At 42.4% G+C, this 26,730-nt stretch overlaps 1 protein-coding gene and 1 long non-coding RNA gene across 4 annotated transcripts in view; one reads left to right on the forward strand and one right to left on the reverse strand.

Annotated features, from left to right (window-relative positions):
- The window catches only part of LIN52 (lin-52 DREAM MuvB core complex component), a 56,701-nt gene extending 35,310 nt beyond the window's left edge, over nt 1–21,391 (forward strand). For 2 of the 3 annotated variants that reach the window (XM_064658670.1, XM_064658671.1), the window contains one exon: nt 3,169–6,173. Coding sequence is in view for 2 of the 3 variants with exons in the window: in XM_064658671.1 (XP_064514741.1) it covers nt 3,169–3,224 (56 nt within the window). In the remaining variant the exon portion in view is untranslated. Of the gene's footprint in view, nt 1–3,168; nt 6,174–21,200 lie in introns of those variants that run through there. The other variant, XM_064658669.1, reaches the window with a different exon arrangement.
- Nucleotides 8,317–11,474, reverse strand: LOC135416035 (uncharacterized). The gene is made up of 2 exons (XR_010431401.1): nt 9,941–11,474; nt 8,317–8,544 (listed from the first exon to the last, which is right to left on the reverse strand). It is a non-coding gene; the product is annotated as an uncharacterized LOC135416035 (long non-coding RNA).
- Nucleotides 21,392–26,730: the final 5,339 nt, after the last annotated feature.

Consider the following 26,730-nt stretch of genomic DNA (forward strand, 5'->3'; position numbering starts at 1 on the left):
TCATGCAGATTCATGTTTCTGTTTCACGCTGCGCAGCCTCTGTACTGTGTGTTTGCTGGTGCAATGGAAACCTGTGCTCAAGCCCTCTCTTCCCTTGAAGTCTGTGGTTTAAACAATCGTTGTAAAGAAAAAATCTCTGAGGTTTTCACTACAGTTTTGTCCAACCTTTTAATTAAAAAATCCACCTCTATCTACTATTCAACTGGCTTCTGCTGGTCCCTTGGGTAGTTGCTTAAAACTGGTTTTACCATCTCTCTTAGCCTGCAATCATATTTGGAATGTGGATGATGGTTTCTTCATTCACAAACTCTTCCCTCACTCTAGCAAGCTCTGTAAGACCCCACTGGAAATTATATTTTTTATTCCCATTATTAAGAATTCATTTATCAGAAGCAATATTGAGCAGAAAAGTCAATTTAATATTGGAGGCTTTTACTGTGCAAAATTCAAGCTCAAATCATACTCCAGTGCAGCCTAAAGAGAGATGAAGGGGAAGGAATAGCCAAGATGTTTCAACGTAGTACCATGTAATAAAAATTTGGCCTGTGTTTACCAGGAATACATTGAACTATGATTCTTGGGCAGATAAAGGAAACAGCTGAAGCAGGGAAAAGAAGATTGTTAACGTTTGTGAAAACTTGCCCTTAGTTTGGCTGTGATTTTTTGTCATATGACGATGTTATTTCCTGGCCATTTTCATCCATTTACAAAGATGTAAGGTCCTTTTTCTTTTTCAGTTTGGCATCATATCTTTAAAAATAAAGCCCCGGTGCAAGCCTGAGTCTGAGGAGATGAGGAATACAGAATAGCAGAAGGCTGTCTCCTGCTCCTAATGGGATTTTGTAGCAGCATGTGCGAGTTTGTTTCAGAAGTCAGAAATGAACAGATGTTGGTATAAATTACCTCTGTGTCTGATGTCTTGCAAATTAAAAGCGCGGTTGGCATCACTAAACAATTTCACCAGGTTGGGGGGGGAGCGGGCGGTGATTATTGTAGCAGGTCGGTAAGAATCTTTAAGCTGCAGCAGAACAGGATAGCAAGGATAAAGGAATGAAGAATAAAATGAGAGGTCTGTGAATTAATCAGAAATGTTAACATCTCCGATGACAAGTGAACAGGCGGGCACGTGCTCTGGAGCAACCTCCAACCCACAGTAATTTCCCTCAGTGCACAGAAGGAGTCTATGCTCTCTGCCTGATTTATGGGGTGCAGCCTCTTTGGGGGAACAGAATTGTCATGCATTCGTATATCTCCTATATGGGACTTGCACTCTGGAAAACTTTCCACTCTATCAACTACAGTTCGGCTTTGTGCTTTCTCCGCTAAGAGTGTTTTAAAACCATGCACTGTTGATAGTGCAAGGCAGGAAGGTGTCAGAGAACTGGTACTGAGAATTTTTTTCCAAGCTGAAATTTTAAAAATCTTGCAGTTTTACTTAGTCACGTTCTTTTTGCATAACAACTGAGTTCCCACCAAAATAACAATTCACTCTGCTCATCTGCAGCACCTTCTATCCCTGTGTCAGCACTTAAAACAAACGAGTTATCTTACAAGTGGGGAGGGCAGAGGTACAGATGAGGACTTTTGTGGTAGTTCATGCTGTGAATCAAAAGCAGTGTTGGGAGTGGATCCCAGGTGATACAACTCACAGCTGAAGACATGAACCAAGTGAATAGTGCAGTGACCTGCTAGAATCTGCAGCCAGTCTGAAGTATGTTCCATTTAGGCCAGTGGACTTTGCAATCTATGAGTATCAGTGTATAACAGACTGGTTACATACTTTTACATACATACATACCATTATTTGTTTTACAGGGATTTTTTTGATGACAATACTTTGGGATAAAATTTTGGGTAGACAAATTAGAATGTAATAATTTAAAGAGAAGGCTTTAAGTCACAATTTTTGACTTTTATGTAAAGAATTACAAAATATTTTTATGTTAGACTGTACATTGAGTATTTTAAGCTGGACATTTTTATTATATTTTAGTTCTGTTTTGACAGATAATCAAAAATGTCAAAAGAAAACCCAACATCAGTAACAAACCCACCTCTAGATTTTATGCTAATTGTAATTTCTGTTGTTCCTTTCAGTAGAGAGGTCAGGAATTGAATGGATAAATCAGAAAATGAATTCCCATCTCCTTCCAGACCATCTTTAGGCTTGGTTTGGGGAACATTCATTCTTTTGTCATTCCTGTGAATAAAAACCTCCATGTTTTGATGCCTGTCAGTCCAGCACAAAGCTTATACCTTTATTGAAAAGAAATGTAGAGGCACCTGTGGGAAGATTGTCTTTCTCCAAGATTCAATTGCTAATGGTGTTGTCTTTGGTGCACTGTATTGTTACTGCAAGACAAGGATAGTATTAGGACTGCTCTGCCAGCTTGTGAGCTTATGAGTTCTCAAGTCAGAAATGTCTCATGCAGAAAAGTGGCTGTGTAAACCCTGCTGTAGTACAGCTACCAGAGATTGATGGTACCAAGAGTGAAAGACATATAAACCTTGCCTTGCTGTATTAAACATCGAAGGACTGACAATGCAGAGTGAGAGAGAAGACCAAAGCTCTATAAACTTTACTTTATTACATTATCCACAGATGAATTGCATTGAAGGAATATAAACCCCATTATATTACAGCATCCAGGGACTGACACTGCTGAGAGAGAGAAAATGCTGTCTAATTTCTGTTGAAGATCATAGCATCCAGGGACCAATAATCCTGAAATGGAGAAAGAGAGAGTTCCATAATCTCTGACAGATTATAGCATCCAGGAACAATTGCATGGAGATAGAGTGATGGAGATGTGGATTTCACCATTCAGAGATGGATAGTACAGAGAAAAGGAGGTGCTGCGAGAGCATAATGCAGTAGGAATAGAAAGCATAGATTGTATGTAATGAGACAGCCTGTGGGAATTATTGCCGAGTTCAGAAGATTCCAGGCCCTGCCTATGCATTTCTACAATATCAGGAAATCAAGTTGGAATGTAGTTTTATTTATTTTCCACTTAAATAGATAAATAAAATAAGCCTTACTTTTGGTACAAGCACAAATCTAACTGAATTTCTTATCCTATGGTTAAATATGTAAATTATACAATTGTTTACATTTCTTGGCTTTTTAAAAAATATTTATTTATTTTTCCTCCCTTGTGATTTCAGCTAGAGAAATGACTCGAGGGAAATTCCTGAACATCCTAGAGAAACCCAAAAAGTAGCTGCTGCATCTAGTGTTTGGACGAAAATACGCCAACTAGGTCATTTTATGTACTGCGGATACAGATGAAGCCCAGAACTTCTGAGAAGAAAAAAGCTCTTGCTCTAGACCTTCAGAAGCAAACATCTATTTTTGCTTCCACAGCTCATCTCTTTATGGGGGAAAATGTATGGCATACACAGGTCACAAGGACTGCGGATGGTTGTGTTGGAATTTGGACTTATCTGACCATAGAATGTCCAACCTGACGTGCTGTGACACAGTTACCTGTTTTAATCAGCTGTTCAAAGTGATTAAACAGTGTCTTTGTTCAGCTGCTCTCAGGGGCAGCCCCTGTTTGAAGTACACAGCAGATCCGACTCTGGCTGGTGTGCATCGTGAGGCATTGACCCTTTTGTGTGTCTTTTGTATCAGATGCATTGATTTCCTGTGTGTGACTTCTGTGCTAAAGGGTTTGAGCATAGTTTGGGGTGTGGATTAACCAATACTGGTTCAGCAGGAGCATATGCTTTTAGTGTAGAAGCCGAGTGCAGTCTCTGCATTAGATTCCAGTTACTCACTGCCTTCAGAGAAGCATGTCTGGTACTCCAAGGCAGACCTTCGGTATGCCAGGAGCTTCATTTCCCGGCTAAACGGTTCTCTAGTGAAACTGAGACTGACAGACCACTGTAAGCAGTGTTACTGTGCCATGAAGGAAAATATTCCCGCAGAAGCTTTGCCCAGTACACAAAGAAACAGCTTTGTCAGTCCACTGCAATTCTCTGCTTCTTACAGAGCTAGAAACTGGAAAGAGTTACAAAGTTGAAAGGTGCTAATATTTTCAGTTAGCACTCTGAGAAATGGCAACAGCCACATTGCAAGGATGGTCTGCCTATACAGACTCTTAGCATTTCTGAAAATAACATTTTGTGGTATCTTTAATTACTTATATACCTCAAAATGTTCTTCTCCTACAAAACCAGAATTTTTAAGACAGAAGTTTCTGTGACCTGGTCCCTTTCAGCACACTGTTTTGGGCTTTATTCATCTTACAGTTTAATGCCTTTTCCTTCTGTTCATGCACTTTTACGTGTTCACCCCTTAGAAGAGGTAAAGAGCATGTTCAGACTTTGTTTTATTTAAGAGAATAATTTCTTTTGTTTCATCCTCTTTCCTTTTCCTAGAAAACAACATTTTAAGCATTAGTAAATATGTTCTTTTAGGGTACAATATAATGTGGAAACACTGGGTGAAGAGCAGGGTTTTTTCTCTGTTTCAAAATGTTATTTTTATCATGCAGGCTTTTCAAAATTTGTCATTTCTCAGTAGTCACATATGAGAAGAGAAATTACTTGGAAATAGTACATGTAATAGTCTGTCCTTAGAGCCCTGCATTTTTCTGGGTTTGCAGGGAGAGGAGACTCTTTTCAGGTGCATGTGCAATAAAGAGAGGGAGATTTTTTTAAATCAAATAGACTTCTGTGAGTTTTTACTAAATTGCTGATGACCCTTTGGTTTGCTGTCTGTGGTCTTGGTTATTGCCAGTCAGAACTGGGCTTGTTTTGGACAGCTCCTGTTAACTAAGTTTAAGTAGTTAGATCCCACATGCTGGAAAGACCTGCACAAATACTGAATATTTAGGAATGCCAGGAGTCTGATTTTAAAGTTAACAGAGTTATTCCTGTGCTTCACAATTTATGCAGGGCTGAGCTAAACAGAAACTCCTTCCCTTGAGAATATGAGAGTTAAGTCAAATGAACGAGAAGCTGAAAGTGGTAGTTCAGAAACAGAAAAAAACCTGATGGTTCAAACTGATGTTGATGTATCTTTAAGCATTGAATTATACATTTTGAATGCAAATTTAAATTTGTATACTATACATATAATATATTTAGGATGACATAATGAGATACTTCATCTGTATCACCAATATGAGTTTGTGCATTTTATAGAGGTTTGTTGGTCCAACACATTAATTGAGATCTGAAAGGAGAATATACGGAAGCCTGTTATGGAAGTATATGTATATTTTCTGATACGTGCTGTAAGGAATTTCAAACTTTAGGTAGTTTTTAGTAACATACATATGTTCTTAAAAAATAAAAAGAAAGAAAAATCTCCTTTTACCATATGCAGTACTTATCTTCTACAGGGCAGCCATTAACATATGCTTTAGAATTGTGATATTTCTTGGTTTTGTACTTGTCATCTGTAGAGGAGTCAGTGTTTTTTTTTTTATTGACAATATTTATATATTTTTTTGTGTGTTAGCCAGAGAATTTTTTTCTGTCTGGTATTGCTTTGTGGTTTGATAATACCCAAATGCAAAGCTCAGAAGTTCGTCTGGGTTTCCAAAATAACCCTCTGAGATGCAAAAGCTTTTGCTTGGCCACCTAGGCAATACTCTTCCTCTGGCTCTTCTTCACTCATCTGTGTGCCACCACCTCAGGGTTTGGCCTGTGGATGTTCCATTCCCATCAATAAATAAATATTTGTCAGTGTCCAAATGGTACTAAGGGTTTTCATACCCTTTTGAACCCTATTTTTTCCTTGAATGGTATCCTTCCTGATATCCGTGCAGTTATATATCTACACAAGGAAATCTGAGTGACTTCTTGTTACTGGTAACCTTCTGTATTTTGAAAGAAAAATTAAATTTTGATAAATGATGGGAATGAAGAGTGTAAAAAAAATCAAGATTTTGTCATATTAATTAAGCTAATGCATTGCTTTATGAAGTGTTTTCATGTATTGGTATGTTAAATGCTACTCTGAGTTTCATGGAAGTAAACTCAGTATGTATTTGATTCCTTTTAAATGCCAGTGTTATTATATATTCAGTTATAAAGGCTATTCACTTCAGTCTTGGACTATCAAATGATTTGCTGTCTAATCCAACTGAGAAAAAATTCTTGTTTGTTATGTTAATAATTATTAAAATAAAAGTCTATGTGCACTGGCAATTGAAAAACACGATACTCCATTGAACTCACTGGTTTGCCATTATGAAATTAACCATTTTGTAACAGTCCTAGAACCCACAGTTCTCGACATTGCTTCATATTTATCTCAAGAAGTCATCTAGCAATGACAGATTAGTGAAAACTGATTAATCCAGCTTGGAGGTAATGTTTGAACCTTATTCTGGTTTGTTTTACTGATTTTTATGTTATGTAAAAATTTAAGGTGCTATTACAAGTCAAATCACAAGCCTGTCTTATCTGTAATCTTCTCTTTGCTTATAAACAGTTGTAGAAGGATAGGGAAGGATATAAACAAAGGGCTTACGCAGTGATTTTGCTTTAGGGTAACTTACACAGCATCCAGCAATCTGTTTTAGTTGAATCTGGTCCACAGTAGACCCTGTCCTCCATAAATTTGTCTTAGTCCTAATTTGTCTGTAGTTCTGGCCTCAAAAGTGCCCCTGGACAATGAGTTCCATCATTAAGTTATACAAAGAAAAGTTAAAAATGAAAAGAAAGGGAGTAAAGTAACTGCTTGTTTTAAACCTGCTTACCTGATAATTAATTCCATTTTGAATCTTTGATTTCTTTTATTGTCAAACACAGATGTTTGGATTTTTTCTTCTTTGCTATCTATGCACTACTCATGATTTTTCAGGTTCTGTTATGTTTTTGGTTCCATGGTTATGTTCACCTTTCTTGTGTTCACAATGTTCTATTGTCTGTCTTCTATTACAGCCTGAGCTGGCATAATCAAAATTGCAGAGTATTCAGAGTGCAAGCATACCGTGGAAGCATGTAAGTCCCAATTACAGCTTGTATTTTGTTACTGTGCTGTTTTCTCCCACATCATCATGGGCTAAATCCTGTTTTGAGTATCTCTAAGAACAGGATCATCAGTTAGATTTGCAGTCTGAGTATGCAGCTAAACTTGTCCACTTCTTCACCCACAGTAACTTGTGCTGGGCAAACAACACTTTTTCCAAATCATGATGACAGTGATGCCAGCAACTCCATGCTGATGAATTGACACCTGGCAATTCCATCATCAGCCTATGCAGTATGTAAAAAAGGTAAATTACATCTTTGTCAGGTGGTCTGAAATCCTGGACTCCTGGGCTCCCACAAGTTCCGTAACATTTCATAAACATTTCTGTAATACTTCTAAGCTAATACAAATTTTTAGATATACACAATCAAAAGAAAAAGACAACTTGCAAATTACTATTGCAGAAAATCCACATTGATACATATACTCTCCTAGAGCCAGCAGTCATTCTAAACACCAGAGATACAATCTTGACAGAGGCACTTCAGGCATCCTCACCTTTACTCATCCACACTCTCCTAAGGAAGAACCTCAACCAACAAGGGTAATTCTAATGGGGAAATCTGTCACATCTTTGAACTATCTGAACATAGCAAGCAAACTTAATATAGCATGAAAATAATCCTCACTTCTTTAGTGTTGTGCCCCCATCTTTGTATGCCACTGACACTCTTTAAGAATCAGATTTTAGTAGAAGATGATAATTCATTGAAAGACTTTTGTAGAAGTTATCTCTGTAGAATTCTGTAGAATGGTCATCTCTGTATCTTCAGCCCAGAGAATTATAGTTGGACAGAAACTTCCCATGGACCAACAAACTCTGAGCTGAATGAAAATGATTAGAAGAATAAATGCAAATGTTGTAAACACATTTCTGTAATCACTATAGCAAAAACTTCCCACTGCAGAAATACCAGAGTGCCAGATATGTCCAAAAGATATTGTATGTGTGATGCCAAATATGCATTGCCTTGATAAGAGCTGGACCTTGATATTTTAGAAGGCAAGACAAGAGAAAAAAAAAATTAAAAAGAGAGAAAAAGAAGATCAAGGAAAAGGAATCAAAGAAGACTGAACCCTTTTGCTTTTATATAATACTGGTATTCTTGGAATCAAAGGTATTCTAGAGACATGTTAACTCTGCAAGTCAATCCTTACATCAGTGCTCTGAGTTTCTTTCAAGAGGATGTGAAATGCAAAATCCTAAAGTCAATCATTGTGGCCAGTCATAAAATTCACATAAAGACAGTTAAAAGGTTAAGTGGCCAGAGAAGTATGGACTGATCCAGTTTCTATAGAATTTAATCTGCATTCCTCATAGAGAATGTGCGACAATGCCAGTTTTATTAAGGTTGTGCTAGATTTTCAGCATGGCAGGATCTCTTCACATTTTGACTTCATCATCCACTGAAACTGCCGATTTTTAGACTTGACCTTTTCTGTGGTGTCCCTTTGAGGGGGATGACTGACTCCAGGCAGCTGATGGTTGTACAGAGTAGGCGTTTTCTTGTTGGGTTTGTATGGTTGACCTCTGGCCTGCCTGCTGATTCCTATAATACAGATCAGTGACCAGTGAAGCCAGAACGCTCCCTGCCTGTCTCTGTTATAGACACCTCAGTAAGGAACAGAAAAAAGGAAGAGGACCGAGCTTGAAAGCCCTTACTTAATTGCTAGTAGAAAAAATGGGTAATAAGAATGACCTTGCACCTTATTTATTGACCACATCTCTGGGAGGACAAAGTACTTGACTTGGTTCTGTATCACTTGAAAGGCTGGCTCTGTGGTCCATAGCTGATGAGTAGGCGTAATAATATAGGGTAATTAAATTTTGTGCTTGCAGGCACTTAGATGCCAGGGAGGATTTCCCTTCCAAAAATACCACACACATCTAACCACTTTCTTCATAATCACAGAATTCTAAAGCTAATCCTGAAGTTTCAGAAATTTGTCATCTTCCACTTACTACAATAGCCCAAAATGCAGCAAGTTGTGTATGAAAAGGCAGGAAGAGAGCTCATCAGCTGCATGAGAATGAAGGACAAGAGACCATCAGAGCAATCCAAGTGGACACAGATGCTCAGGCTGCCTGGTTCTGTGGCCTTCAGTTTGTTTTCCTCTCTCTGTATTAAAGTAACTTATTAGTTATGGCTAGTTTTAATTTATTTTTTATATTTATATATATATATACACACACACATACACACACACACATATACATATATAATCCCAAATTGCCTTTCAGGGAAAGCACTGGCATCTGTCTTCCTGTTGTACTCTGCACGGATCAGCTTGTCACTCTGTCTTGGGTTTCTCCCCCTTTTTAGCACACTGAAGCCAAACAGCATGTGTAAAACCAGCGGACAAATCGCTTCTCTAGGGGCTCCTTGTGGGAGGAATCAGGGTGAGCCCTGATTTGCAGGAGGGATCAGTTTGTAATCAGATGCATGGGAGGCAAAGGGATCTGCAGGCCACGGCTATCCTTAACAGGATTAGCTGTGATATTTTGCTCAATATGAACTTGTAATCAAAAATTAGGGCAAATGTTTTGCTGAAAAGTATTTGATTGATGATGGTTTCTCAAGGAAGTGTCAGATTGAAAGTCAGAGGTAGTATGCCTTCCTTTGCCTTGTTTTGATAAGGGAGCTTGAGCTGGCGTCTCCTACCTCCCTCACAACTCATGTTTTCAGTCCTTTTGTGGGCATCTTTAAAAACCTGCCCTGTGAGACCCAGCACGTGTTCCCTTCCACGAGAACTGACAGGGTCTTGTTTACACGTGCTCATTCCCAGCCTGAACTCTGAGGCATTCCCTCACTGGAGAAAAGTGTATGTCAGGTGCTGCATTTCTGTAAGGGGAGTCCCCAGGAAGCCTTAGCAGAGACCTAAGGCAAATGTGTGCAGTCAGATGTTTGGTTTTGATGGTGCATTTCTGCATGGAAGCGTGAGTACCTGTGACCACCACTGGAGATGACAGAGGAGAAGGCAGGCCAAAGAGTTGAACTTGGGTTTCCACCACGCAGGGAGACAGTGGAGATGGAGCAAGGATGGAGAAGTTCCATGTCTCCAGCACCTTGTGGCTGCTGCCCAGCCACCAGCCCCGTGCCACGTAGCTGGGCCCCAGCGCCTGGACTGCTTTTCTGGCTGTTTCTCCCCGTCCCCCTTCTCCTGCCGGTGCCCGAGAGGCGGCTCCCTGTCCGTCTGTGGCGCAGGGAGCGCTGGCTGCCGCTTGTTAGAAGAATTCCCCCAAGTCAGACCTATGGTACGAGCCGTGTGAAGCGGAAGACAATTAGGGGCTTATTAGTGTCCTGGGGAGACGTGTAACTTGTGTTGCTGGGACTTACCAAAACAGCGAGAGTCTTACCGGCAAGCTCCAGCCGAGAAAAGACTGAGGGATTGTCTCACCTAATTATGGGGAATGGGCCTCTTTGTGTTTGTGATTCGGTACGGTTGTCCGATCGCTTTTCTCTGGCTGCTGGCTCAGGCCGAGCTGGAAGTGTGCTAATTAGAAGAGAAATGGACGTAGTGATCCTGTCAGCTCTCGTTACCGGCGTGGACAAAGCCGAATATTATTCTGAAGCAGTGTTTTGTGAGTGTCCCCCTTCCAGCTCTCATTAAGGGCAAGGTTGGTGGACGGGGAGGGGACTTGACCACATGGGTTGGCTAATGGAGCACAGTTACCGTTACTGTGCTAATTAACGGGCTCAGGAGGCAAATGTTTCTCCAACCAGCAGTCCCAGCAGCTGCACCTGGTGCTTCCAAAACCCAGCCATCTCACTGGGCAAGCAGGCAAACAAATGTGTGTACAAGCGGAAAGGGGGTTACCTGTGACTCATCCATGCCGTCCAAAAGTACAGAAGAACCATTAAAATAGTCAACAGAGAGAGGGAAAGGGCATAGTGCTGCAGTAGCAGCAGGTCGAGCTGCAGCAGTCCCTTCTCCCCAGGTTACCCTTCATATAGAGGGCAGTGTGTCAGCTGCTGCCCCTGGAAAGTAGGTAGCAGAGAGACTCAAGGAATATATCTTCTGTGAGTTGTTGTGATCACCAGAGGTCCTAGTGTGGCCAGGAAGGGGAAAGCTGGAAAGATGAGAGGTGACATGGAGGTGAATCAGACTATCCCTTTCTATGCTGATGGGAGGTCTGAGGTGGCAAGATGTATGTACGTATCAGGATGTTTCTTTTGCTCCAAAAGGCAGTTAGGCAACATTGAAATGATTCACATAGGTTAAGGTAGGTGAAGAGGATGACTAAAGGAGCCATAGGAAATGCTAAAAAAACCCCTGTGCACTTATATGCCACTAGCCTAAAACTACTACAGTGAGAGTAGAGAGTGTGATGGCAGAAAGTGACCTACTACAGACAGAGTAGAGAGAGTCAGAAGACAAAACAGGAGCCATAGCAGGTCTGTAGAGTCACAGTGGCTGAGACAGACCCAGCAGAAGGCAAGAACAGTGTGTGCTGAGGAGGCTCAGTGGAAGTGAGTAGTTTTCTTAACTTGTCACACAGACTTTCATTTTAATGCGTAGATGTTTTGTAAACAAACAGAGTAATTGCTAGTTGATGTTTCCAAAGTTATGCAATATATTAGCTATTAAGTCTGATTTGGATGTTGTGGTCATTCTAAAGGTCCTTAATTAATGTCTATGCATTAAACACAGTAAAACATAAAACTATGTCTTAAAGCTTTTAATTTGCTTTCCCTGTTTTAACAATGTACTCATTGCATGCACTTGCGCAAACTTGGGAACTGTTTTCAGTCATATTTGGTCAAGGGTTAAAGTTACAAGAGGTTCCCTCTTTTGTTTCTTGGGTTCTTTGTCCCCAGTGGTGAAGCTGTTCCAGCAAGAGGGTTAGCTGTGTCTTCCCAAGGCTCCAGCAGCAGTCTCCTGTCATCATGGATGGAGCTTGAACTTTGCTCTGTGCTTGTGCCTCCTTATTTTTCTGTTTCCCATAGCTGTGAACCCAGCAAGGATCCTTCCGCTGTGGCAGCACATACACTGTCCTTACCCTGCAGTCCTGCAGAGCTGTAAAAGCCTTTCCTTTTTAACTGGGGTTCATTTCCTACTGGCTGCTGTGATGGCTTGAATCTTAGGAGTCTTGACGCGGAGACTGATCTCCAAAGAGGGCTTGAGAAGTATCTTCCCTGCAAAGAGGTTTATTCTAGAAGGAGGAGATATGTAATCCTCTTACTAAAACACAGAGAGGAAAGGAGAAAATGTTTATTGCTCCTGCCTTATCCCAGTGAGCTGGCAGCTTTTATGCTGCCTCACGAAGAGAGGCAAAGAGAAACATCTATGAACTCCACCTGACCTGAGGCTCTCCTGTGGATGCTCAGTGAAACTCGTGTCTCCACCACTTTCAAGTGTCCCAGCAGAACAGATCTGTAACCCTAGTGTCTGAAAAGGAAAAACTACTGCCTGTTATACCACATGGTCACTTACCTTGCCTTCCAGACGCTTCAGTTTTGGTCTTAGGAGGAATCTCAAATCAATGACAGAAAACTAGAGACCATTACACTCATTTCAGTTTTTGTGCTCTGGAAGCTCAGGAGTCAAGTGACCTCCCTGAGTAAGGGTTGGTGACACTTGCCATGTCAAGCCTCCCTCAAGAGACTGGACATCACAGGCAGATGCCAGGAGAAGAGTCTGCAAGAAGACACATGACTGGTTTTGCCAATTTATCTCCATTTCTTTGCCTGAGGAAGTATTGGGGTCCTTGCTTGCTACACGTTGTTTACTGGCCTGTCATCTTGCTGTATTGATAACGTCATGCCAAATTTCTGACTTCTACATATAGATAAGGATCGAGTGAGTTGGTTTTATGTCCTTGTGAGGAGGACATTCTGATGAAGAATATTCTTCATACAGATTAGCAGCACTCAAAAACATTGTGAAGACGGGTGAAAAATATGCAGATGGAGGGAAAGGGTGCAACAGCTCCTTTTGGCCTTCACTGAGACCTCCTGGCATTCACATAATGCTTACTAATTGTACAGTACCTGGCCTCTGGGCTGGAGTGGTGTTTGGAGGACATCTCTTTAGTAGTTTGAGTTTTCAAATGCACCACACTAGTCATTTAAGTCATGGCGACCTCAGCAAGTATCAAAGCTTTATTGTGCTGTCATTCACAGAAACACAAAATTAGGCGAAGGTCTCTGTCCTCAAGAGGTTATAAGCAGATGAAACAGTAAGAGAGTGGGAGGAGAAAAGGAGACATCAAGATGTAAAGAGACTTGTTAGAGGTTATCCATCACAGTTCAAACCCTGTAACTTCTTACCCACAGTCAAGTGGCCCTTCCAGTGCTTGCCGTCTGCCTTGTTGTTTCATTAAATAGACGTGGTTTTAAAACTAACTAAATAAATAAAAATGCAAATGCCTAAGCAACTGGCAGGCATTAGAAATTTAAATAATAATAAATTACAGTGCAATACCAGACATTTTAATATTTTTTAAAGACCTGTGAAAAACTATTCTATGAATTTAATTTTTTAAGTAACTTTTTGCAGTGTTAAAGGTTTAATTAATTTAAAACAGAACACTAAAAATGAAGGTTTCTCATAGTGCTGTTAACTGCTACAGTGTGTACAGTGTACACATGCATTTAGGAGAGAGCAATGAGCATTACAGAGATCCTAATAATAATTATAATATCTTCACTGATGTATAACACTATTTTGACCTTGTACACTCATGCAGAGAGGGTGTAAGTGCTACTTTCCAGATTTCATGTAACTCCACAGCTGCTCCAGTCCAAATGTTTGTCGATAGACCAGGGCAGGAAAAATGTAATTTTCCTAATTCTGCCACATGGAAAACCTTGCTCTTGCTCTGATGCTCTGGGGGTCTGATCCTGTGTTAACAGAGAATACTATTAAAATGATCACTGCAGCTCTCTAGGGAGCTTAAAACTATTTGCTCTAGCAAAAGAGAGATGATTTCTCTCATTCACTTCAATAGTTTGAAAACAGAGGAACTTGCTATAGTAAATATTAGTGTACCCCATTTGTGTAATGCATCTGGGTAAGGTTTACAGGAGTTTCACTAACAAGTATCAAAATATTATCAGCAAGTTTTTTTGGTGGGAGATGACTGTGAAAATGGAGTGATATGGAAGACTGAAAGAAAAATACAGGTAAGTGAGAAGAATTTAAAAATAGGGTTCTTAGAGGACAAGAGACCAAGAGAGATGACAAAGCACAGTTTGGAAGACAACAAGGCCTGAGCAGGAGGCTGGGACAAATGCAAAGGACCAAAGGAGTCAGATGGTTACAAATGCAATTTAAGGAGAAAAATTATGAAAGAAACACAAGGGGAGCAAATAGGAATAGGTAATGGGTTTCAGCAAGAAGGAGATCAGAGAAAAGCAGAAGTTTCATGAGCAGTGGAACTAGAAAGGGAAGCATGGTGTTCCTTGTGAATGTGTCTCTCAAGACCGCATCGTGTGGATTCTCTAGATGCCTCCCAGAGGATATGCTCACACTTCATTAAGGGCAATCATTGGATTTCTTTTTTGGTCAGCCCATTGGCGTAACAAAATGTACAGAAATGTATTGCCTACACTCTGGAAGTTGTCTGAAACTGGCCTAGAGGTGCAAAAGTTATTGGGACACCCATGTACACCTGTGGATGGAGGCTGAGATTAGATGGTTAATAGCTGAAATTGCAAATGGACAGAGTGAGTGATAGAGAATGGGAAAACATTAGGAAAATGGGGATTTATGTCTGCTGTTAATGCATTTAATTTGCTTTACTGCCATTTCCTTTCCTGGTTTTACATTTTTTAAAAAATGAACGAGGATCTATTTAAAGCCCTCCTCCCAAATCAGGCTAACTTCACTGTGAGTGTCTGCACTGGTTGTTTCTGGGGAGAAGAATCTCTTAACAGCAGTTTTGTCTCCAGCATGTGACAAGAGAGACTCCAGGAGCTCCCCTACCCGCTATACCATCAAAACCTGCTTGGAACTTTACTGAAAGCATATGTGGGAGACAGATACTGCAAAAAGTCCTCTGGTCATTCCATATTGGGGTGAATTGTAGCTGTATTGCTCAAACTCTCCTGTTGTTTTTCTGCTGTCCTACACTGCAAATTCCCATCTCATTGGTTCCTGCTGCAGTGATTCTCATGTGGTGTTTTCTAGGGACCTCCTCCTGACTATACTGTAGTTTGCACAATACTTGTATTTTTGCTGGGATCCAATTTTATTATCAGGTGGTCTATTGCACATGTCCTTCCATATTTCACTCTCTTAACAAAATTTCTTGATTTCCAGGCAGAAGGTGTCATGTTAAGAGGTGTTAAATAGGACAAAACTGACTGCTGATCCCTGGGAGACCTCTCCCTCCAACACAATACCTTTTTATGCATCATTATCCTTTATTTGTGGGTCTCCAGCCAATTTTTCTTTCCATCTAGTGGTGTAGCCAAACCCATTTGCATTAATTTTGAGTAGGATTTATCAAATCTTTACTAAAATCCGAATGTATCAAATCCATCATGTTCCCTTCATCCACTAATTTTGTAATTCTATTTTTAAAAGCAATCAGTTTTCTCCATCACAATTTGTTCTTTAGAAATCCCTAGTGCTGATGCTTGTTTTCTGATTTCTAGGTGGTTAGTGATTTTTTTCCCCATTTTTAAAATTCTGTTATTTTACTGGCAATAGATATTCCTGAGAACTCTAATTTTCCTTTTTTTAAAATTTATTTTAATGATCAATAACACAATTCCTTTTCTCTAATCTCTAGGCAGCTTCCTAGTTTTTGTAACTTAACAAAATTATTGTCCAGGACAAAAAAAGTAACATTTGTCATTTTTCTTGTAGCAAGTGGGTAAAGTCTCTTTGTCACAAACCCCTGTCCTGAAAACTTGAGTGTACAGGCAGAGTGCTATATATTTGATGAGCCAAATGCAGTGTCAGTGAAACAAATGTGTGGATATCATTGACTTCTTAAGTGAATGCATTCAGGCTTTTTGCCTGGTAATATCCATTCTGGTCAATTGTTATTGCTTACAGAAGTATCAGGAGGGCATTTGTATGTTTTTTTTATTATAATGTTCATAAAAGTCTTTAAGATGAAATAAAAATATCATCCAAATAAGCTACATACATATTTGTATACATACATAAGCTAAAGTATTATTGAGGGAAGATAACAAAAAGAACACTATCTTATCAGAGCAATAAATTAATTTAGTCTCGGAATTGGATTGAAATTGGTCATCAAACTAATGCCAAAACAATCAACCTCTATAAATTCTGAGAAGCTGTCCTGCTAAATTGGTTATAAATCCCAGCTTGGAGCTATACCAAAGTAAACAGTCTGTGCTTTGAAGGGGTGAGTATCTGATGTCTTTTAATGTCTAGTGCCTACACAACTTCAAAATACCTTTATTTGGGAGAAGGTATGGATAGATGCTCTGAATCAGCTGTCCCCATACTTCTTTCCTCAGACTCCCCCAGATCTGCAGGAGGTGCTGTCAGTGCATTAGTCAGAAGACGATGCACAGGCAAACCTTTTGCTACTTGTGCCTGATTTCTGCTGTTATATGGCAGATCACCCAATACTGCCATGCCAGTTCCACATTTACCAAAGTGCCCTCTTCACTGGACTCATGGTCCTTGGTTGGATGTACAGAGAGGTGGGTCCTAGGAAGGAGAAATTCGCTTGGTGTCTTACTCTTTTCAAGGTAACCAACTGCTCTCGGGGACTACAGGAGACTAATCCTCCCAGTGACTTATTGATCTAAAAAGAGAAAGGTTTCCTTCTCTTTGGTTCTCATGGTTCACACTGTCTTGCAGCATCTTCAAACAAAACAAGTATAAAGTCCCCCTTGGGACTCTTCAGTTAAACTGGTTTGCAACAGATCAGCACTGCTGTGCACGAAGATAAACAGTCTCATGTAAGCTAAATGTTCAGAAGTATTCTTTATTTTTTATATCATGGAACCTGATGGCTTTCGGTTCTCCTCTCACCTCAAAATGTTAAAATGCAGGACACATTAGAATAAGGTGGTTTGTTCTTATTTGGGTCAGTCAAATGTCAAAATTCCAGCATTTAATGGAAAATTTAATATATTTAATTTTAATTATTTAAAATAATTAAATAATTAAAATAAATATATTTAATTTAATTTAATTCCTACAGAAATAATAGGAAAAATACTACACAAAGGTCAGTCATTCAACATTTATTCATCTGCAAAATAAAATAGCATTTGAGCTAATGATAAATTTCACAATTGCTATTTCTTCTGCTAACATAAAATTAGATGAATGTTCTTATTTTTCTTGCAAACAAGATAATTACAGCAACGCTCTTACTCCTGAGCAAGGCAATCGGTCAGGCAGCTTCTCTTCTGAAACCCAGATACTGATAGAGAATTGTTACTTAACAGCTCTACAAGGTGAAAGATGTTCAAAATTATATAAAAGGTCTGTGCACCTATGTACACTCTTCTGCTAACTGGCTTCTCAGGCACATGAAGCTAAACATGTATCAGTAATTTGTGCGTCATGTAATGCATTTGGGTTGAAACTGTAGAATTTTGATCCCAAGGTCTCATTTAAGCTTAGAACACAGACTGTTTTTCTGGTGGTTGGGAGTTATGTCACTTACATAGGCAGCACCTGAAAAATACCTTTCTTCGTATGTCAGAACTGGAAAGTTGACCTGCTTAGTGTAACCATGGGATAAGGATATTTGTGGCAGTTCTTCAAGCTGTTTAGCAGGATCTTGACCTAAAATTCAGCCTTCTAATTGATTTGGGAGAATTGTCATCCAGCCTCTGCAGGGCAGGTGCCAATATACAGATGTAAAAACATGGGCATATATATACACATGCAGTAATTATGACATGGATTTTAAAGCAACATTTCATCAAGCTGCTGTTGTTGGCATCATAATGCCTTGAGTTCCTTCACACAGACTGTGTATGTGGAACAAAATTACTTCTGGAGCCAGACTGAATAGAAGGAGCTTATTTTTGGTGGCCACTCACTCTTTATGTTGAAGAAGAAATTCTTAGGTAAGAAAAAGAGCTGGAACTATTTCAGAAAACTCAGACCTAAGAAGCTCTCCCTCTGGCCATTCATACTCCTTGAGCTCAGAGCAGTCCTGTTGTATTATCTCATGCTGCAGTGGTACCCAAATTAAATGGAGACATTGGAGAAGGAGCAGGTCGCTCTTTTAAAAGTCACTGATCACAGATAGTGTTGTGGACAGGTTCAGACACAGCTTCAGCTGCAAATGAGGTAGGCATTATGGCTGGACACGTGGTGCGGGGATGTTAGTGCTGAACAATGGCTTGTATCTGCCAAAGTGGAGAAGGACAGATGAAGAGTCAAGAAAATCTTAGTGGTTTAGATCTAACACTCTTCCTCTTGAAATGGCCTGCACTCTGTCCAAAGAGGAAAGCAATGGAAAGGGTATCGCAGAAGCAACAAGCCATGTCGTCAGTCCACATCTGAGCACAGTTCTCATCCACAAATAACAAATGACTGCTTCACATGATGGCCAATGCAGCAGTTTAAACTGGCACAGGCATCAGCAACACTATGCTTGCCACTGCTTAGGTAATGGTCAGAAGTGGGAATATCTTACCCTCTTCCTTGAAATCATGAAACTTTCTTAAACACTGCAACCTGCTAGAAGTCCAGATTGCTTTCCAAAAATGGTAGAGTTGTGTCCCTCAGACAAATGATTTGCTGACACCTCCACCTCTTTTTTTGGATTCCCAAGAGCCAGAGGATTCCAAAGTCAAAAATTCTGTGATAAAAAGCAAATTAAATTCAAACAGGTTACCCTGTCATTGATGACAGCAGTAATTTCCATCCTGCTAACATATTTAGAAAGCTTGTGTGTAGTTTGCATAGGGATTACTTGCAGTTCTACTACTGTAAAACAGACTACTGGTATTACACACTTCTCTTTGAGTACTGGTATCTTTTCCAATTTTTTTCTTCTGCAGCATCCACAGACTTAGTACAAGAAGGAGTTGGCCAAAATTTAATGAAATTCTGAATGTTCCAGAGACCTGTATTCAAATACCAATAGCTTGTCATGAACATATACCAATAACCAGTCTCCCTGGCTGAAGTGACATCAGCCTAAATCAAAATATACTGTTACAGAGTGGGTTTCTCTGAGGAAGCACCTCTCAAGTAAATGATCCTGTGCTATCCTGATCCACAGATCAGTATGACAATCCTAGGGAGGCTACTTACCACTCCCTCAAGGATCAAAGCTGTTGCTGCCTATCCAGAGCTTTACAACTGTGTAAAATTTCCTGTTGCTAGAACTAACCCCCTAAGCCCAGACTCAGCAATTTCATTAGAAATAGAAGGAGCTCTTGACTCAGGTACCATAGAATCATGAAGGCTGGAAAAGACCTCGAGTCCAACCATTAACACTGCCGGGTCTACCACCATTCCCTAAGCACCACATCAACATGCTTTTGGAACACTTCCAGGAACGGTGAGTGGGGCTTCTGGCTTCCGGAGATTTCTTGGGAATTCAGGCAAATATTCAGTGTCAAAAAGGAAGTTTTCCTAAAGATTAGGCTTTGGAAGAATCATGGTCTCCATGAAACATTCCTTCTTCTGAAAGGCACTCAGTGTCACAGTGTGGCATTTGGTGGGTGAGGCTTTCTATAGCAAGAGAGAACTCTAAGGTTTAGCAAGTTAAAAGACACAGGATGCACTTTGCCTATCGGGATCTACCTCAGACATCCTGTTAAATGTGGGTAACTGCTAAATATACTTCGGTCCAAGTGCTCCATGTATAAGCTGATGATAACATTAGGTGAGCTCATTGAGAATGTATATAGTTAAGTGTATCCCTGTTTATGAGATTCTCAGGCACTATTGATGAATGTGTCAACACAGGAAAGAGGAAGAAATTCACAACTAGGTAGCCCAGTGCTATACCTAATGCTTAATACCATCGTACCAATGTACAGTCTTTGTATTTGCACTAGAAAGCAACAGCCTTGCAATAGTCAAGATGAGAAATGGCCAAGGTTTAGCCAATTTCAACAATGGATTTAGAGAGAAAAACCAGAAACTACCTGTCTGGGCTCCTCCAAATAACTCCTCTCCCAGGTTCTAAATGATAAATGCCACTATAAAAATTGTTGGGGTGTTCTCCTCTCAAATGCAACTTAAATTATGGAGACCTTCTCCTGAAAGAGACAGACACAGGAGAGGTTCTGAGCAAGTGAGCAAAATTTATTTGTCACAGGGGTCCATTTGGCCTCTGTACAATGAATCCTCACCCAGTCTGGGTGTGTTTAGTGTAGAAAGAAGGAACAACAAATGGGAGAAGGGTATTAAATAGTGATTGGCATCGAGACCAGTCAGCTTTACCCAACTCCATGAAATGTAAATGAGAGCTTAAAAAATGAAACCCCAGTACATTTCAAAGGGATAAAGGACAGTGTATAAGTTAGCTGTGGAATGCAATAGCAGGATATAAAAGCGAGTTGTTTAGTCAAGTTACTAAAAGCCACTATCAGCAGTATGCAGATGAGACACCTGTATTTTTCATCCTTTTTAATCACAGCAGAAATGTGAGGATGGCACAGCACTTTCAGAGGAGCCAGAGGAGAAGTAAGGCCAAAATAAGGCAGTTAGAGATGATGCCAGTGGGTGAAGGGAAGTGTTTTGAGAAGGCTCCAGTTGTGATGCAGCTTCCTCTGGCTGAAGAGCCCCAGTGGTGAGGTCAAACTGCGATTTATGATGATTTTTGGATTCTTCACTGTACTTCCATATGTGCACAGAGGAAGAGTTTTCTGCAATTTTGCCAGAAGATCCCATTCCTTCGATTTCATTGCCTGTAGCAGTGCAAAGTACCTTGGTATGAAGCCTGTGGCTGCTCAGACAGTCCAGCTATTACTGTGTCACTGTGTCCCATAGTCATTCTGCTCACCAGTATGGCTTACTTCTCATTCCTCCTCTCTGCCACTTCCTGTACTGGCTTACCACTGAATCCTGATCCAAGCTTAATAATTAGTCATTATATCCCATGATGTACCATGTCTAGGGCAAGACTTTCAGAAGATGAGATGGAGTCCAAGAGTGGTGAGCACTCCCTCAGCAACAAGAAGCCATCACAAACCTTTGTGACCTTTCAAATACATTTCTACAGCCACATCTTGTCTGACATAATTAGACAGTAGCCTTTTAAAAAGGCATCCTCTGCCCCTCTCCTCAGCATTGCCAGGAACATCCCAGACCTGTGAGCTGCCTTTCCACAAGAAGAGAAGACACAAGGTGAGACCTCTGGCAGGTGTCAGTCATCTTCAGGTAACCTGCCTTGTGCTTGAGGAAAATGGTGAAGTGGTTTTACGGTCAAGGTTTTGGGCTCAAAAAGCCGGATTTATCTCTTAAATTTTGAATGTGACCTTTGTTATGTCATTTAGCCTGTCTCTGTACAGGGATCCCACCAGTTCCGGAAAGGTGAGATCAGGATACATTTGTAAATCCAGAGGACATGCCCAAATTCTCCACTGAGGGAGGCTGATAGGGTATTAGGGAAACAGCTCTCTTGCTGTCCTATTATTTGCATGCAGTAAAAAACAACTGAGAAGAGTCTTAATAAAGAAAAGATTCCCTGTCTTCAATCAGTAGTTGTATTGTCTAATGTAAATATGAAGTGACTAACAATGCCTTGCAGTGACCTGCTGTACAATAAGCATGGGTGCTTGCAGCATGCCTGCAGCTGCTGTGGGCTCCTGTTGCGGTGATGGACCTGTAGCATCCTTCCACCCTCATGCTGGGGCCGTGGGCATGGTGGGGGACTGCTGGCCGAGCCTACAGGGAGCTGCAGCCTTGGGAGCCATCACTCCATCCACATCCCTCTCCCCTCCTACCTGCATGCTTGGCTGTTTGCTCTCCAAGCCCCCCCCCCCCCATCACCGACCTCCAAAACCCCTCTCCCCCTGGAGCCTACTTTATCACCACGGGGAGCCTCCTGCCCTGCAGCATTTCTCATGCTGCATCCCCTCTGGGGATGTTTGTCCTGCCTAGGTCCTGCACCCACGGCCCCAAGCATCCCATCTCCCACAGCCTGGCCTCGCTTGTTCCCATCCTGGGCCGCCCAGGTGAGTGGGCGGCAAGCGGTCACCGGAGGGGGGCTGCACATCACCTGACCCCCTCCAGCTGATTCCCTCAGACAGGACGTCAAGTTAATGAGCCCTCAGGCCTGTAATTAGCTGTCAATTACCTCAAATTAATCAACTCCTCGCCTAATTAAGCATAATCGGCAGGTGGGCAGAAAACGGGCCATTGTGCGGGAGCCATGAGAAAAGCATGGCTGGCAAACTTGGTTAGGATCAGCGGCGCATTCCCGGACGCTGCGCCACCGACACCCGGGCGCCCGCCCCGCTCGCGGTCCCCCGGCCCCCGGCGCCCCCGGCCCCGGGCCTGCCGTGGGGGGCAGCAGGGACGGGGCCCCGCTGGGGCCAGGGACACTGCCTTTCCTGCCCCGCCAGCGCCAGGCGGCCCCTGGAGCTGCCTGGGGGCCCCGGCCTGCAAAAAGCCATGGCCTGGGTTTAGGGGGGGCACTGCATTCTGCTCAACATCCGTACCACCAATGCCCTAGCGCACCATCTCGCCCTCCTCATTTTATCGCCCTGGTTTCCCGTGCTTTCTGCGCTCGTACGCCCTTAATGTCTCTCTGAGAATGGGACTGAAACGCAGCCCTCGTTTGCTGACCCAGGGCCTCCTCAGTTCTGAGCACACCTACTTAACGTGATGATACATGTAGGTGGAAACAGGGTTTCAGCAGGCATTAATTACTACCTATAAAAATGAGTCATACTGAATTAATTTTCGTATGTAATTAACACAACCCAAAAAAAGCCCCCATCCATCCTCCAGCGCTCTGTTTGGCGGAGGGGAGACATTCCCTGCCGAGGCCAGGGAGGGAGCAGGGCTTCTGCCAACTTTTGGATGTCACTGGAGTGCAGGACGCTAACTGCTCTGCGCTGTGCTGGGGGCTGGATCTTGCACCCTGCCCACTAAATCCCACTGAGCACCAGCTTTATCTAAAGGCAAACAGAGCACAGTATCTTTCTGAACTGCGGAGAAGAATTGCTGGGGGAAATGCAATTTCATGGTAAAAGTATTGTGCTCAATATTAAAGTGAAAGGTTTTCATTATGCCTAGAAAGTCCTTTTTTTTTTTTTTTTTTTTTTTTATGTAGCCAGATTATCACCCAGTGCGCTGGATTTACGCTGCATTAGCGATTGTCAAGATTAGAGCAGAATCCCCAGATAACAAACAGGAACACAAGACGTCAATTTATGACATAATAGTAATGCAACAATAATCAGAGTCGAAAGAAGGATGCAGTGGAGGGTGAGTAGGATATCTTGGCTCTGAAGAGAGAAACTTCCTGTACTGGAGTGGCTTTGATAAAAAATCCCCTTGTTACGTCCACAAGGATAATTTTATACTTATATTTCCTCACAGAGAAGAAAAGCAACAGCCCAGCACGTCTGGCAAAGTTGATGCATGAAACCACCAGCAATTAGTAGGGCAAGTTAGGAGATGCAACATTCCCCCTTGACCCTCTTTAAGTGTCTATGCAGGTCACAAAAGCCTCCTGGACCTCCCAAAAGAGGGTGCACATAAAACCTGGCATTTCTGTGCCTGCAGCTATTTGGAGCACAAGCCCCAGGAAGAGAAGCTGCAGGCAGCCCCTGCCCTGCAAAGGGTGTCATCAGCTGGTGAGAGAGAGGCTGCGGAGCTGCCATGCTGGAGAATGAGCCGGATCCTGGCAGCTGGCCTGGCCCTGAGGGATTAGAGACTCCCCCACCTTCCCTGCTCACATGGTGGCACACGCTGCAGCTGGGCCCACGAGGCCCCTTTTTTTTTTCTGCTGTCCTGTTCTCAGTCAAGCACTTATTACTGCAGCAGGTGGTTTGGGCAGGGACCCCTCTGCACACATAATGCAGGAGCCCATGAGATGCTGGAGGACTCAGTGTACCCTCTGTCTCCTTGGCAAAGCCACCACTTTCCAGAGCTTCTCCTGCCCCTGCCATCTCAGATTGATCTCTAGACTCTCCTGGGCAAAAAGCTCTTTTTTTGGGAATCGGGAACAACTCCAGTATCCTCACTTCCCTCATTTATGAGTGGTTTTCTTCCAGACCCCTCTCTCCATCACATCTTCCTTTGGCTGAAGCGCTGATCCCACTTTTCGGGGTCCATCAGCACATTCCCAAGGACCAGCTTGGGAGGGATGCACTGCATGATGGTGTCATGGGTGGTGATGAGCTGCAGGTGAACAGCACTCTCCAGCAGTTCCCTGTTTATTTGCAAGCATGCTGCAGATACACATTGATTTCACCTGCTCATTCCTATTTAGAGCTGGAGCATTAAATTACTTACACAAAGGCTGACTAAGTGTTTCTATTATCAGTGGCCTTCTTAATCACTCATAACTCTTTCAGTTGGGGAGTGTGAAGTTCTCCAGATCTGATCTCCATCCAAGGATGTGGTGGTTGCTTTGACTGTGCTGTGCTTGAGCAAAAATGGCACAGGGCTTCATGAGGGTAAATGCCCAAGCCAGAGAACCCTTATCCCATTGTAAACCAAAACTCTATTTTTGTGGAAATTTAAAAAAAACCCACAAAACAACAGAGAAACAGGCAGTAGAAATCTGCTAGGACTAGACTGATGGAGCAGCTTTCAATGATCCACTGAAAATCAATTGCAACAAGGGCTGAGTTGTTACAGATAAAAAAATCATACTAAGAGAGGCAATGTTACTGTTGGTGGGGTGCTGCTGCCTGGGGACCTCCCTGCCGATGGGACTGCAAGGTGAGCGAGCGTACAAGGTGCTGTACAGCTGAGTGCTGCCTCACTGGGGAACCCAGGGCCTGGCTGGGACTGCACATGGCATTCTCTTGAGGGAGCACACCTGAAGCATGGCTGCTGGCTGGGGAGGTACCTCTTGGAGAGGGGTATGGGACCGAGGTCAGAGTAGATCAGAAGAATCCAGTGGCTACTCAAGTACAAGACAGAAAAAGATATCTATTCCTATCCCTGAACATTGTTTAAACATTACTGGCCTCTCCAGCTGTACTAGACTATGCTGTCCTGCAGGTAGTGCCCCAGCTGGGAAAATGCTCTTCTCCCCTTTGGCACTGTCATAACAAACACACAAAAAAAGCTGGGAAAGTAATGAAGTTGTGCCATTCTCTGAGTTTGAAAAAGCAAAAGCTATAACTATTTCATTAATTATTTTGACCAATGAGTTGGAAACAGCAGCAGGGAATTCACAATCACCCGCCTGTCATTCTGTCTATACACAATACAGGGTGTTTGTAAGGATCATGGCCACCACCTCATTTACTTTGTGCAATGCCATAACATTGAGGCTGGCCCTGTTTTGGTTTTGGTCATTCCTTGCTGCATTGCCCTGGTAAGTAGCAGAAGTAGTTTGAGGAGAAGGCACTGCTGCTCTAAACAGTTGTTCCTACAAAAGTCATGAACTTCTCTGGACTTAACAGCTAACTTGAGCAAAGGAGAGAGAGAGCTCTTCCTGACCAACTCTCTGTGCAGCTCTACCCCATGATTATAAAAATAAAGCACTCAGGTTAAAAAGTACTTAAAATGTGCATCGTGATTCTCCTACATGTGTTCATTACAGTGCAATCTGCAATCATGTATCTGCAGTGTTGCAGTCTCTCCCCAGTCATGTGTGAAACCAACTTCAGTGACAACTGGGTAACCACTGAAAACAACAGCCAGGCCCCTGGGCCAGGAGTTTTGGACGCCTAGAGCAGGCTGCCTGTCCTCAGGTCCTGCTGGCCCTGAGCCCCATGGAAATGTGCACAGCAGCCTGTCAGCATCAAGAAAATCGTGAAAGAAAGTCACAAATTTCATAACTGTTCAGTGTCACACCTGGCGAACAGCCTCACCCAGGCACTGAGGGTGTGCGCACATGTACACATGCAAGTATGCTTAAGAAGGTGCAAGTGTGCTGAGTACCTGGGCAGAAATCACGTTGTGTCCAGGAGCAGCTGTGCCCAAGCCAGGAGCCTTGGGGGTGATCAAGATGTGGGGCTGGGTGCGGAGGTGCTCCAGCACAGCTTCGTGCTGCCAGGTAGGAGTCAGCTGCCAGCCAGAGCAAACCCACATCTGTCCCTGCTTGTCCGGGTAAACATACACTGAATAACCATTGCTGCTTCCCAGAGCAAGTTTCTAGGCTTCATTATATTTTTACTTGACTTGCAGGGGATAGAGCAAGCACTCTGATAAATGAAGAGAAAGGGCTGATTGCTTTGCAGGGAATTTATGTGACAGTCTCTCTCTCTCAGCCCAAGAAATCCTTTGTGTTGTTCCTCACAGTTGTCATCCCTAGCCCACTGCAGACAGGGTGCATCGGACTCAGGGAGTCGGCAGATGAGCGCAGACCATCCCTGCCCCTGCACTCTCACCAGCAGTGTTCACCAGCTGAATCTGGGTGCTACTGAAAGACAGACACCGTGCTGGTTTCTTCCCAGTGTTGCTCCAGTGACCTGAGCTAGCCTCCACAGCCTATGTGGCTTCAGGAGATCTTTGAGGAGACCCACTGAGGAGCCCTCAGTGTATCGTTGTCTGTTCCCATGAGCATAGCTGCTGCACAATCCCTGCGTGTCCCAGTCCCTCACCCACCGTGGATGCTGAAAAAGCTGCAGGGTCTGTTGGTAGGGTCATGATGCTGGGTGGGGACACCACTAGTAAGGGGGCAGAGG

The sequence above is a fragment of the Pseudopipra pipra genome, chromosome 6 (assembly GCF_036250125.1).
Source record: "Pseudopipra pipra isolate bDixPip1 chromosome 6, bDixPip1.hap1, whole genome shotgun sequence".
Classification (NCBI taxonomy): domain Eukaryota; kingdom Metazoa; phylum Chordata; class Aves; order Passeriformes; family Pipridae; genus Pseudopipra; species Pseudopipra pipra.